Here is a 13,888-nt window from a genome sequence, read left to right as displayed (position 1 = left end):
AAGAAAAATTAGAAAGATTTCTGCCGGTAGCAGATGTTTTTCGATATATTAAGCATTGTTATCTTGAATTATATTAGACATCCGCTTGTGGAAATGTAATCTGTGTAGCCATTCATTAAAATGACGAAATACAATTCCACTGCCCCAGTGGGCAGATTCCTTTACTGTTGGTATTAGCCTATTTGTCAGCTGAGCCGCCCATCAGTATAACACCGCCCAGCTCCTACATAAAAGTGCCCAGAAGAGAGAGTGCAGGTAGTTAAGAGCGCAGTTTCGTAGCGATACAAGCGCAAAGGAGAGGACAGAGAGAAGCAGAGAAAAGGAAGAAACAGCAACTCATTCTTTGGAGCATGAACAGATTCACATTTGCTGCTTTCCTGTTGGCAGTGGGCTTTTTTGTGTGCGAAGGAGGTAAGCAGAAGAACCTGAAAAATGATACTCGGCAAAATCTGGAACTCTTTAAAGTTCTGCTTTTATGTGTTTAAAGTTAGAGTTTTTGTAGTAGTTTTGGAGTTTTAATATTTTTTTTAATCTTTCAGTAGACATCGCAGTAATTATAAAACAAACATATAAAGTTGATGCGTATTTTAGAGGAGTACTATAGACTGTTAGACTAAAAGGTAAAAAAAAAAAAACTACCATGAAACTCAGCCCACGTGTGTTATATCCTGGTCTAAGAAATGTAGCGTTATTGAGATTTTTATGATATTTTGAGAGTTTTCTAGCACATTTTTATTCGTATCTGAAGCGAAATGAATTCTTGGTAATCACCCAACATTATCTGTTACAGGTAACCCATGTTGCTCAGAGCCATGCCAGAACAAGGGCGTTTGCACTGCATTAGGAGCAGATAATTATGAGTGTGACTGCACACGTACAGGATATTATGGACAAAACTGCACAACACGTAAGTATGAACCGAGCAACATATCACCTGAATCTAAAAGTAAGATTAGTTAGCTGTTAGCTGACTTCATTTCTCTCTTGGCCTTTACAGCTGAGTTCCTCACCTGGATCAAAATGACCCTGAAGCCATCACCCAACACCGTCCACTACCTTCTCACCCACTTCAAGGGCTTCTGGAACATCATCAACAACATCTCGTTTCTCCGGGATGCCATCATGAGATATGTGCTGACATGTGAGTCTGTCTGGCTGAAGGCAAAATGAGATGGATTGGAAACTGCCTCATAACACGTTAAATAACATTGTAGTGTTTATTTTGATACTGATTTTTTTTTTTTCCCCCTCTGTAGCCCGATCCCACATGATTGATAGTCCTCCAACTTACAATGCGGATTATGGTTACAAAAGCTGGGAGGCTTATTCCAACCTTTCCTACTATACACGAACTCTTCCCCCTGTGCCAGAGGATTGCCCAACCCCCATGGGAGCAGTAGGTGAGTACACTCTCTCTCTACCTCTGGAGAACCAGTTTTCTCAGATTTTTAAATACTGAGTAAGAGCGTCTTGGCTCCATTACATCATCTGCGTGCACACATTGAAATTAGTCCTTCTGGTGGAATGACAGAGTGGAAATATGCTGAGGGAAAGCAAAACCTGCCCCAGCATGTCAAAACTAAATGAAACTACCTTCAGCACCTTCTATATTGGAAATATAACGTAGACCGAAACAGGTGTAGTTTCCCTAAAAGCAAACCACCACACCTCAGTTAGATATGTGTTTTACCCAAATAAAATTGGCTTTATTCTGTATTGTAGTTTTGTATGTTTACCGTGCTATTCTCAATTGTTTCTCCAGGTAAAAAGGAGCTACCCGATGTTAAACTTTTGGCTGAGAAGCTCCTGATGAGGAGAGAGTTCATCCCGGACCCGCAGGGCACCAGCCTGATGTTTGCGTTTTTCGCACAGCATTTCACTCACCAGTTCTTCAAATCTGATATGAAGAAAGGCCCTGCTTTTACCCAGGCCAAAGGTCACGGGGTAAGTTGTGCAGATTTCAGCCTACACCAGATTTTAGTCAGGAAAAAGAGACCACATTTCTGAATGAAGGATTTCTTAAAAATATAACATGTAGTAATGGGGTTGTTCTTGCTTTCAGGTGGACCTCAGCCACATTTATGGAGACAGCCTGGAGAGGCAACACAAGCTCAGACTCTTCAAGGACGGCAAGCTTAAATATCAGGTATGAGAAACGACAAATGTAGTTCAGATAGCCACATGCTTCAAACCACACAAGTGTTTAACAGTTGCTGCCTCTCTTGTGTAACTCTGCAGATCCTGGATGGAGAAGTGTACCCCCCAACAGTACAGGAAGTGGGCGTTGACATGCACTACCCTCCTCATGTTCCCGATTCTCACCGCTTCGCTGTTGGTCATGAGGCGTTCGGCCTGGTCCCTGGTCTGATGATGTACGCCACCATTTGGCTGCGGGAACACAACCGGGTGTGTGATGTGTTGAAGGAGGTGCACCCCGACTGGGATGATGAAAGACTCTTCCAGACCACACGGCTCATCCTGATTGGTGAGTTTAATAAAGATTTTTTTGTGACATCTGAACAAAACTTTTAGAAACATTTGCTGTACTGTAGGTGGGAAACTACAATCAGAATCAAACAATAATAAGATGATAGTAATGTGGTTACCGTGGGAGTTCCAGAAAGAGGAAGTTGTACTTTTTATTTTGGTAATCACAACCCTGCTGCACACACTGGAGCATTTCAGGAGCAGGATTTACTGAAAGACGTGAGAACTTACTTTCAAAATTAGAAAGAACAAATGTTTTAATTTTTTAACTTCAGGACTTCAGTGCTTGTTTGTCAGCTATTACATCAAAGTGAAGTAACAATCAGAAACAATCTTTGTGTGGGGACTTTAATCCTCTAAAGTATCTTCTGTAGTATCTGCATAATATAAAATTTGTAATCATTTGTCCTGTAGGTGAGACCATCAAGATCGTGATCGAGGACTACGTGCAGCACCTGAGTGGCTATCACTTCAAGCTCAAGTTTGACCCCGAGCTGCTCTTCAGCCAGCGTTTCCAGTACCAGAACCGCATTGCTTCTGAATTCAACACCTTGTACCACTGGCACCCTCTGATGCCTGATAGTTTCCACATTGAGGAGAAAGATTACAGCTACAAAGAGTTTGTCTTCAACACCTCTGTGGTGACTGAGCACGGCATCAACAACCTGGTGGAGTCATTTACCAAGCAGATTGCTGGACGGGTAAGAATTCTTAATGCTCCTGTGGCAGCATTTCATTTGAGATTATAACATTGCTGTTGCTTTAAGGCTGTATAATTAACTCTTCATCCATTTTTCTAGGTTGCTGGTGGTCGTAATGTCCCTGGAGCTATCATGTACGTGGCCATTAAGTCCATAGAGAACAGCAGACAAATGCGTTACCAGTCTCTGAATGCCTACAGGAAGCGGTTCAGCATGAAGCCCTACAGCTCATTTGAGGACCTGACAGGTGAGACAAAGTCAGAATTGCCCATGAAACCAAATACTTGTTGGTGGAAAGAAAGACGTTAGGGGATTAAGAGATGAAAAGGTTATTATTGACATGAAGTGAAAGGAAATACTGCCTCAGGCCAAATGATTGCTGCGTTATTTTTAGGATTGTCATGAACTGATTGCAGAAATTAAATGTGAGTGAAAAACACTCCCAAATGCAACAGATCGTAAGGTTAAACCTTGTGTCATAGGTAACTTATTATTAAGGAAGTAGTCTGAACTCAGTTTAAGTCCACACAAGCTTCGGAGGTTAGGAATTTATTTCCGTGACTCTAAGAGCCAGATGTTCATTTCATCTTGAGATAGTGTAAGCAGATTGTCATCACAGAGACTAAGACATAAACAGACCAGAGAGACCTCCTGCTTCGGAGGAGAAGATTTAAATTCTGAAAGAAAAGAGGATTTAATGTTGATTAAAAACTAAGTGTGATGCATGAGTAAAGAAAATGTTAGTGTGAGAGGGCAGAGAAAAATAAAGGAGCAAAAGCAAGAAGAGAGCTGGATTTGAATCAGTGAAAACACAGAACTGATATTTAGACTAGCTGCAAGCTTTGCAGCTGCTGGACCAGTGAGAGAAACCAGACTCAGTCGCTAACTAAAACTATTTTCCCATTTGTGTTACTCAGGAGAGAAAGAAATGGCAGCAGTGCTGGAGGAGATGTACGGACATGTTGACGCTGTAGAGCTCTACCCAGGCCTGCTGGTGGAGAAGCCCAGGCCAAATGCCATCTTTGGGGAGACCATGGTAGAAATGGGGGCCCCTTTCTCTCTCAAGGGGTTAATGGGAAACCCAATCTGCTCCCCGGAGTACTGGAAGCCCAGCACCTTCGGAGGCAGGGTGGGCTTCGACATCATCAACACTGCCTCCCTGCAGAAGCTCGTCTGCAATAACGTGCAGGGCCCCTGTCCCGTGGCGTCCTTTTATGTGCCCAACATTAAAGAGACGGGGTCCACGATCATCAACTCAAGCACGTCCCACTCACGCGGCAGTGATATCAACCCTACAGTCATTTTGAAAGAAAGGACTACTGAGCTCTAATTTTTTTATCTCACTTGGTTATTTTTTTATCCATGTATTTATTTATTTATTTATTTTTTATATTTATTATTAATTCTATTTATAGTATAACATTAGAAAGTGAAAAACTGATTTTAATATGGAACTGTGTATATTTTGTATATTATTGGTTTTCAAAAACAAAAGCTTCTTTATTTATTTAATATTCATTGCATTAAAAGATTATTATTAAAAGAGTAATATAATGACCTCAGTCACTGCAACGTGATACTTGAACATTAGTTTACAGTTTCAACTGCATAGTAGAGTACTTTACTTCGATTAACTGCTGCTCCCCCATTTATGTCCATGCAGTTCTATGTTTGTCCCAATACACCACACTGATCTGTTTTACAAACAGCGATAAAGTAGTACACTATAGTAGTGATGCTCACAGTTCACAGATTTTCACTTCATGACTGATCTTGTCTCTCTTGATGTCTCTCCTGATATATTGTACTTTCAGTATTGTTTTACAGGGTTTTTTTTTCTACTTCAGTTTGTGTCTTGGGTAGGCTAACTTGAAATGACATCAATAACTGTTTCTAAGCTGCACTGTTGTTTAGAATTGCGTTAAGTACTGGATGAATTTAGCTGATCAGATGGCATCAGTGGTTGAATAAATGCAAAAAAAAAATATATTCTTTTGCTATGTTTCTTGATTTGAGAGAAATCTAAAATACATTTTTAAAAGAAGGCAGATTGTAACAGTGCATTCTGTTTTTCCTCTGACAGTCAATAACACATTGCACTTAAGAACTCACAGTTTGCTAAATCTGACACATCCCACAGATATTTTAATGTAGGTGTGATCAGAATCAGAAAAACTTTATTAATAATAATTATTAATATATTGTACTGCTATGTGAATAAATTTCACCTCTATGTATTTCCAAATGTATGGAAATATCTCTGAATGGTAACAGATAAGGCAGGCAAGACATATGAATACAGAGGAATGCGTTTTAAGGCAATGTTGATTTAAAAGATATTAATAGCATCACATGATGTATGTTTTGATATTCTTATTTACAACTTCAGAGGATGTTAGCTCAGCTGGAAAGAGATTGGCTGAAAGAAATGAATCGCATATTCCTGTCTTGAGACACATTTAAAACTAATACGGAATACTTAACATGCAATGGAAAAGAGTAGCAGGAGATCATAATATTACTTTATTACTTTTTATTACTTTCTTTTCCAAGCCATTTTTCTACTTTAAAAATTCAAATGTACACAATAATTACTAATATTTTATCATGAGGTGCTGAAAATGTCTATTAATATACCTCCATTAACATCACCTCCATACGTAAGACATACGTGTACAATGTTTTCAGACGATAAAAAACAGCCAAGACAAATAAATCAGGACGCACGTAAGGTTGAATCACTGCCTGCATATCCAGTTTGTGCAGTGATTCAAATGGAGTGAATGAAGTGAATCAAAATGACATTTCAGTCAAATTATTAGGCATAGGAAGCCATATGCCACAAAAGACCATGTGATGTGGTCAACAGCTCTGGAAAAAGCCTGTGAGGGGACGATGAGTTGAGAATATTTTGTCCACTGCCCTTCCCAAGGTCAAGAATGAACTTTGAAGCTCAAACTTTAAAGCTGTGGTTACTTACGGTAAGCTGTATACAGTATAAACATTATAAACCTATCTACAGGTCTGCAAAATGCAAGTGAACAACAAACACACAGAAATAAACAGATCAATTATCTTCATAATAAGTTTAATGTGATTATTGTAATAAATTCCAAGTGAGCTTCAACTCCTACACAAATTTGCAGGCAGGGCTTGAGGGGTTGTTGCTTTATCTCAACCCACATTCCCTCAGCATGTTAGACCACTTTATGCAGCTGAAGAGCTTTCACTTTTCAGCACAGCAGATAAAACATGTAGACACTTGACAGGCTTGAGGATATCTGCGTATTCTGGGGCAACACGGCATGAACTCCTGGTTCTCAAATAAGACGTGGTATAGAGGAACAGATAAGGAATTTCTCAGTAAAACCTTCCTATTCCCCTATTTGATAGTTAAAGGAAGGAAATGTATCAGTCCATATTCCTGAGGGTGAGTGTACTTGAGTAATAATACAGTAAACTCCAAGCAACAGTTTCTGTGTACTGTTTCTGTTTTGACATGACTGCTTTTTGTGTTGATTTTAGATTACTGACATAGAACAGAAATGGGGAAATGGCTGCATATTGGCTGTGGTGTTATTCACATTCCCCAAACTTTCCACGAGTTGACTTACACTTTGGCAGGAAAAGATGCAAGTGGATAAAATTACTGTTTTACTGTATATGAAGTGTGAACATCAGCGCCCACTCAAAAAGCGTCCAGGAAACCTTGCAGTTGTGGTATTGGCTTAGCAGTGAAACTGAAGAATTGCATTATCTAGGGTACCCATTTGAAAACAAACATAGTGGAAGGAATGTTGACGTGACTGGCGGCACAAAAGTGGTGAGTCAGGCCGCCAGGCATCACCCCATCCAAACACAGACAATGATTAGATAAATTTTCCCATCCATTCACACATTTCTCACAACTGATGCAGTGTGCGTACTTACTCTCTTGCCTCACACTGGATGATTAGAGATTTAAACACAAAACCAAAAAACACAGACAAGCCAGGAAATTACATTAATTAAGTCATGTGCATCAGTTGCTGTCTCAACTGAACCTGATGGACAGTTCTTCCTCCATCTCATGATCTTTGTCCTGTACTTCAAAGACCAGGCATGGGATTCCCTGTCAGAGGGACTTGGCCCATCACGGCATGAAAATGACCTAATTGTGTGTGCACATTATTTGTTTTTCTCATTGTCATTCACCCGCGGGTGAGTATTATTATGCCATTGTGCATCAATGTGTGGCATGCTCAGGTCCTGATGTATGCGATTGAGCAAGGGAACACATCTTGCTTTGTGTGGGTGCAATGAGCATGAGTAGGCCGTGGGCCCTGATGTGGGAGAAGACCGGGAGATTTCACTGTGTGTTTTCCCTGTGACCGCTTCTGGACCCCTTTGGAACCAGACATGGTGTGGCGGCCCTGTTCCAAGACCAGAATTACGTGACGCCTTGCAGGTGGGAGGACCTGAGGTCAACTGGGAGCTGGTGCCGCCGCCTCCGCACGTGAAGTACTGGCTGGAATCCACTTGTCACTTCTATAGGTTTAAAAGACACAATCAACAATGTAGATTATCTGAGACGACACGGTTTTTCTCAGTTGCTTTGGCACAGTCTTTGAGAGAAGACCATAATTTGGAAACCGTATGTTAAAGTGGATATGACAAAGTGAAAACAATCTTTTTTTGAACATTATGTTTTATTGATTTGAACCACAAACATAGACACATACAATCAACGTGTCATAGTCCATAAATAATGTCCTGTTATGTTTTTGTCTTGTGTCCATGTTGTCTTGTGGTTTCTGGTTTTATTTTGACATTTCATCTCCTCTTGTTTCAGGTTGCTTGCCCTTCCTTCATGTTTCCCGCCTGTCTGATTGTTTTCCCCACCCTGATTGTTTCCACCTGTTTCCCATTACCCTGTGTCTATATATTGTCTGCGTCTCTCTTTGTTCTGTGCCAGTTTGTCTTGTCTTTTGTCAAGTGAATCACTGTATAATTCTCGTCAGTGATCTTCTTGTCAGGTTTTTGTGTTCTTTTGTACTTTGTTGATTTGATTTTGCCTTGCTGCCCTGCCTCTGGTTTGAGTTTGTTGTTTATTCCTCGTAAGAGTAATTTTGTGTTTCCTTGTTTGCGTGATTTTATGTTCTTCTTTTGGTATTTTGTTTCCTTGTGTTTTTCCCCGATTGGGTGATCATTATTTGATACTTTGTTTATTAAAGACTTTTAATAACAGACAACTCACAATATTCATCCTCTCCGACAAAAACACCTTGTGCAGATTCCATATGTGATAAAAATAACCATTAATAAGGGCAAACCATTTCTCCCCTAGTTCAATTATATTAACCCTGTTGCAGAGCATACACCAAATGCTTACTCCCCCTCACTATCTTCTGCTATATCTATGTCTTTCACAAACTCAATAAATGGTCCCCACACCATTTCCTGTTTCCTCTTTCTAATACAGGTTATTTTTTCCAAGGTATTTGCCTCACCCAGTTTGCAAAATTTGGCCTGTTAATCTTTTTCCAAAACACTGTAATTGTCCTTTTGGCTTGCAGAAGACATCCATCAATCATTATTTGTTCCTTCTTGGTATGTTTATGTCCCTTTGGATAAAGCCCTAGAATAGAAAGAACAGGGTTCATTGGGATATTTATGGAAATCATTTTCTCTATAGCTTTGTTAACCTCTTCCAAAAAAGATCTTATCTTATTGCATTGCCACATGCAGTGAAACAATTTCCCCTTAACCTCATTGCATTTTTACAAACATCTGGAATATTTCTGTGATACTGTTAGTCTGTTAGTTTGACTGGTGTGACATATGTCAAAGTGAAAACAATTTAACAAGGTAAAAGGGGTTACCTGCAAAGAATTACCACCTGAATCTGTAGCTCCATTCAGCTTTGTGCAGCTTTATAACACGTTTTAGATCATTGTTTAGCTGTCAGAAATACGACCCCAAATGAATGAAGAGCCTGCTCATGCAGCAGGAAAATGTGAAAGTACACTGTGATGAATTATCAGAGGGAGAGGTGGGCACAGGCCTGGGGAGAACAAAAAAAAAACTTCTGGCCAGTGCGGATGTCACATGCAGGGCAGGATATAAAGGGAAAATCCATGGAGGGACACGAGTCGGTACATTCCGTAATTTCATCATGGATTAATCCCTAATGAGGTCTATGAAAGGTCAGAAAACTGTGAAAAAAATGGCCGTCACATCTTGTCCAAGATGAAATCTTTGATGTACTTGTTTTGTCTCACCAACAGTCCAAAACTTAAAGGTATTCGGTCTACAATGCTATAAAACAGAAATTCAGGTGATCTTTATACTGAGGAATAGGGATCTAAGGAAACTCTTTGGTTTTTTTGTGTGAAAAGCTGATCATCAAAGCAATTGCCTATTAATTTTCTGTTGATCAACTGACAACTTACAGCAGTTTCAGCACTGCATGAGTTAATGTTTAGAGTGTGGGATGGCCTTTTGCAGGACAAATGAAGTGTAGTGCTGCACTGTATAAATGTGGTGATGTAGTGATTGCTCTAACTTGTGTTCTTACTAGTGATGGTGCTATGCTGTGTTTTGGAAAATGTGCTTAAGCAGTTGTGCAAAACTGATAATTATTGCCTTGGTGTTGGTGGCTGCAACTCTGCCTAACCCGTATCCACCCACTTGCTGGTTGGAAGCTTGGAAACTCAAATGCTACAGGGTAGCATTTGAGAATGATGATTGTTTTACTTCAGTCTTGACACACACACAAAATATTTTTTCATGCTTTCGTGACCACGCAATGGTTTAAGTATCAGTGACTGTCGTAAGGAAAAGCCTGGGGCATGGGACATGCCGGTCAGGTAGGATTCCTATTAAAGTCCACATTAACAACAACAAGTTTGCTCTTTGGTTTCCAACTTTACTTCTTTGAATTGACAGGTTTTTTTTGTCACCAGGTACTAAAAAAAATCCTTTAATGGCCAGGATGTTAGAAAGCCAAGAATAAACAGTAAACGTTGAATTGAGGTGACTCTGTAAGATATACAGTAAAAGAAGCCACTTGAAAGAAGGAAGGGAAAAATCAAGAGATAAAAAAAAAAATCCACACACACAATGAAACATTGTACAGGGAAGAGGAAGAGAACCCTAATTTATCTATGTGTTTACACCCATTTCCTTTAGGTGGCTTGTGGTTTGCTCAATAGTGCAACAAAAGAATTGGAGATGTAGTCAATGATTCAAACTCAAAAATATTACTGTGAAGCTTTTTGTTAAAAGGAGCCCAGGCTAATCATTACTACTACTCTTGATGAAAAAGGGATCATTGATTTTGTAATTTTTTTTAACTGATCATTTATAAACATTAAATAAGGAAGCTACTGATCCATGTATCACTTATAAGTTTAAAACAAACACAGAAGATAAAGTGTCTGCGCTGAGAAAGAAAGAAAAACAGGAAAGGTAGGAAGGAAAAAATGGAAAGAAAAAAGAAACATATAAGGACATGCAGAAAGGACTGAAAGAAACAAAAGAAAAACAAAATTCAGAGTATATGTAGTCTGATAGATAAAAGGAAAGAGAGAACAAATCTGACTCTGTCACTCTTGCCAAGGTCTGACCCACATGCTCTGTATACCTCTGTGACTTTCAGCAAGGAGGAATACTTGGCATCTGAATGTTTCCATTTCCGACCAGCCCGTATGTTTTGTCTGACGTGTACGTTACAGGAGCCTCTCTGATACAGAAACTACCTACAGTATCTCTGACAGAGCCTTTTAAGGTCATTCAGGGGGTAAGGTACCCTCTGCATGAACAACACTATGTGACAGGAGGACAGAAAAACAAAATGAAAACATAAAACAGCTGTTAAACTTTCAGGACTCACGCAAACATGCAGTCATATCAAATCATTCACACATAGTCACTCAGAGCACCCACTTACTCACCTATCAGACATACACATTTTACTGTTACACGGTATACAAGACCATTTGAGGGCCTAAGGAAGCAGACACAGAGAATGACATCACATACCAGAGATGTAAGCGATTATCTTTGTTTATTAGTCTTCACTCTCAGACCCGTACTTAACCTGATAAGACTCAGTCTAGGAAACATAAAACATTGGAGTTAGGTATTGTTCTCAGTGCCCTCGTGCTCTAAAAATTAAAGCTGCCAGTATGCTTATACATTTACAAATCCTTTCCTTTCTAAGCCTCAGACTGGGGGCTGTGTCTGACCATTTCTGCAACTTTCTACGACCGATGACCCAACATTCAAAGCCACTTCACTCTGTGATTGGCCAGCTGTGTGGAAGTGAGAAAGGGGCCACAGTTTCAACTTCTCTTTCTAGCTCTCCTGTCACCCTTCTTGACACAGCTATTTCTGTCACTTTTCATGTTTACAACTGAGTGCAACACAGTGAATGTCTTCCAGAGGAGACTGTGCTGGCTGAAAATGTACACCATTAACCCCATATTTAAATGATATGGCACCTATCTCCACCTTCCAGTGTGGCCTGAGCAACTACAAAAACTGTGGGATGTGGTTGCGTATATATATATATATATATATATGTGTGTGTGTGTGTGTGTGTGTGTGTGTGTGTGTGTGTGTCCCAAGGTCAAAATAAAACACACCTCCGAAGGTGGTGGAGAATGACTGCTTAGATTCTGTGGGACTTCCAGACACAGACTGACAAACTGGTAATGGCTAAGCAACAGGACATAGTAGTAGTGGACAAAGAGCAGAAGAATGCCTCAGCGACTGATCCCAAGCGATAGCAACATCAGGAACAAGGAACTTGAGAAGCTCGAGAAATACGAGAAATAAGGGCTGAAAGTAGAACTAGAAAAAAATGTGGAAGTTGAAGGCAATAGAGGTCCCTGTGGTAATAGGAACACTTGGGGCTGTGACCCTCATACTGGGAGAGTGGCTCCAACAGATCCCAGGAACAACATCTGAGATCTCTGTCCAGAAGAGTGCAGTCCTAGGAACAACTAGGATACTCCACAGAAGGCCCTCAAGCTCCCGGGCCTCTGGTAGAAGACCCGAGCTTCAAGGAAAGAGACTGCCCGCAGGAGCAAGTGGGGAATTTTTAAATTTTTTTAAATTCCGCATTGTTACACAATCCCTCGTTGCTTAATTCCTCACCACACTGCAAACTGACATTTTTTCATTTCTCTTGAACTTTAGAGATGCTGGTATATTATTATTGGCATATTTCTGAGCTTCCACCGAAGACTGACAGAAAATCTGGTCTGAAAACTTGGTCAGGACTTGCACTTGTGTTTTCATCAGAAATTGCATAATCTCACACACATACACATGCATTCACACCAGACATATGATACAACACGTACTATTTACAGATGAGAGAAAACAAGGAAATCAGTCACTACATCTATTACTGGACATGACTTTCTTCTTGTGAAGTGCAGCAAGCACTTTGCAGAATTTAACAGGGATCCCACTGAAAAGCTAAAGAATCTCTCCTGCAGGTACACAGACACCAAACACTCATCCATTCATGCCACCAGATGTCATTCAAACGAAAAGGGATAGCTGACTGTGTGACACACAGGCTGGTATCAGTGTTCAGTCCCTTTCTCACACATCACTCTTGTGACTAACAACATCTTACAATTGAGTTATTTAGTGTCATTTATTTGACCTGGTGTCTCAAACGCTTTCTCATATTAGTAATAGGGTGTTTCGAGCTCTCATACCTTGACACACCTTGCAGAGAGGTAATATTTACTTGCTCACCCCCCTCACTCATTCTTTTCCACATTCCAAGTTACTTTGGAAACGTTTACTAATAAACAACAAACAATTATAACAATAGTGATTTATAGCTTACTAATTGATAAGAATGAAATGAGCAAAACTCAGCTGGTTCTTTGGCAGCTTACATAGGCAGAAGGAGAGGACACAGGTTGAGAAACTATAAATTATAAAAACAGTGGCACTATAAATGACATAAAAATACAAGCAAAGACCAAAGATTAACGACATTACCAACTTATAAAAGCAGCCATGTGATTTGCTTTTGTAACAAATCAGTAGATATGTTCCTGGCTGCAAAAATCTCTCAGTACTTTTCCCTTTCAAAGAAGAAAACACATGTTTTTCATTTCATCTCTCCCTTGTCGTCTTAATGAAATGACGTGTTTGTGTTTGTTGGAAAGCTCAATGAATCAGACTCCACAGGGATCCAGGATTTGGCAGGACAGCCACAGGACACCCAAAGACTGGAAGCACATTCAGCAAAGCAATGCTTAATTGGTGCTCAGAATCAGCACGTAACTTTGATCAGCTGATGAATGTGTGTGTGTGTGTGTGTGTGTGTGTGTGTGTGTGTGTGTGTGTGTGTGTGTGTGTGTGTGTGTGTGTGTGTGTGTGTGTGTGTGTGTGTGTGTGTGTTAAACAACAGCAACAACCCTTTAACTTCATATTCAGATTTAAATGGCTAACTCTCAGACAGGTCAGACAAGGTCTTAAGAGGAAGCAACCTTTTTAAGCAAAGGCTAAATGAAAATGATGGTGGAAAAAATATATTACTGTCTGTGTACACTCATTCACATCCTTCCACATTTTTAGTAAGTATGAAGTTGGAAAACTTGGGCTGTGACCTTCAAACAGGGAGAGAGTGGCTCCAACAGATCTCAGGAACAGCATCTGAGCATCATCTCTGTCCAGAAGAGTGACCC

At 40.0% G+C, this 13,888-nt stretch overlaps 1 protein-coding gene across 1 annotated transcript; it reads left to right on the top strand.

Annotated features, from left to right (window-relative positions):
• The first annotated feature begins 269 nt into the window (after positions 1–269).
• Positions 270–5,175, top strand: ptgs2b (prostaglandin-endoperoxide synthase 2b). The gene is made up of 10 exons (XM_041040593.1): positions 270–411; positions 791–907; positions 998–1,141; positions 1,257–1,400; positions 1,763–1,944; positions 2,063–2,146; positions 2,239–2,485; positions 2,902–3,188; positions 3,288–3,435; positions 4,106–5,175. The coding sequence occupies exons 1-10, from the start codon at positions 351–353 to the stop codon at positions 4,516–4,518; spliced, it is 1,827 nt and encodes a 608-aa protein (XP_040896527.1). The 5' UTR covers positions 270–350; the 3' UTR covers positions 4,519–5,175.
• Positions 5,176–13,888: the final 8,713 nt, after the last annotated feature.

The sequence above is a fragment of the Toxotes jaculatrix genome, chromosome 6 (genome assembly GCF_017976425.1).
Source record: "Toxotes jaculatrix isolate fToxJac2 chromosome 6, fToxJac2.pri, whole genome shotgun sequence".
In the NCBI taxonomy this organism is placed as follows: domain Eukaryota; kingdom Metazoa; phylum Chordata; class Actinopteri; family Toxotidae; genus Toxotes; species Toxotes jaculatrix.
The sequence above is the reverse complement of the archived record's forward strand: the minus strand, read 5'-3'. Positions and strand labels throughout refer to the sequence as shown.

Coding starts and splice junctions, on each gene's coding strand:
- ptgs2b (XM_041040593.1), top strand. CDS start 351: ATGAACAGATTCACATTTGCTGCTTTCCTGTTGGCAGTGGGCTTTTTT. Junction 412..790: donor CTTTTTTGTGTGCGAAGGAG/GTAAGCAGAAGA, acceptor TATCTGTTACAG/GTAACCCATGTTGCTCAGAG. Junction 3,189..3,287: donor CCAAGCAGATTGCTGGACGG/GTAAGAATTCTT, acceptor CCATTTTTCTAG/GTTGCTGGTGGTCGTAATGT.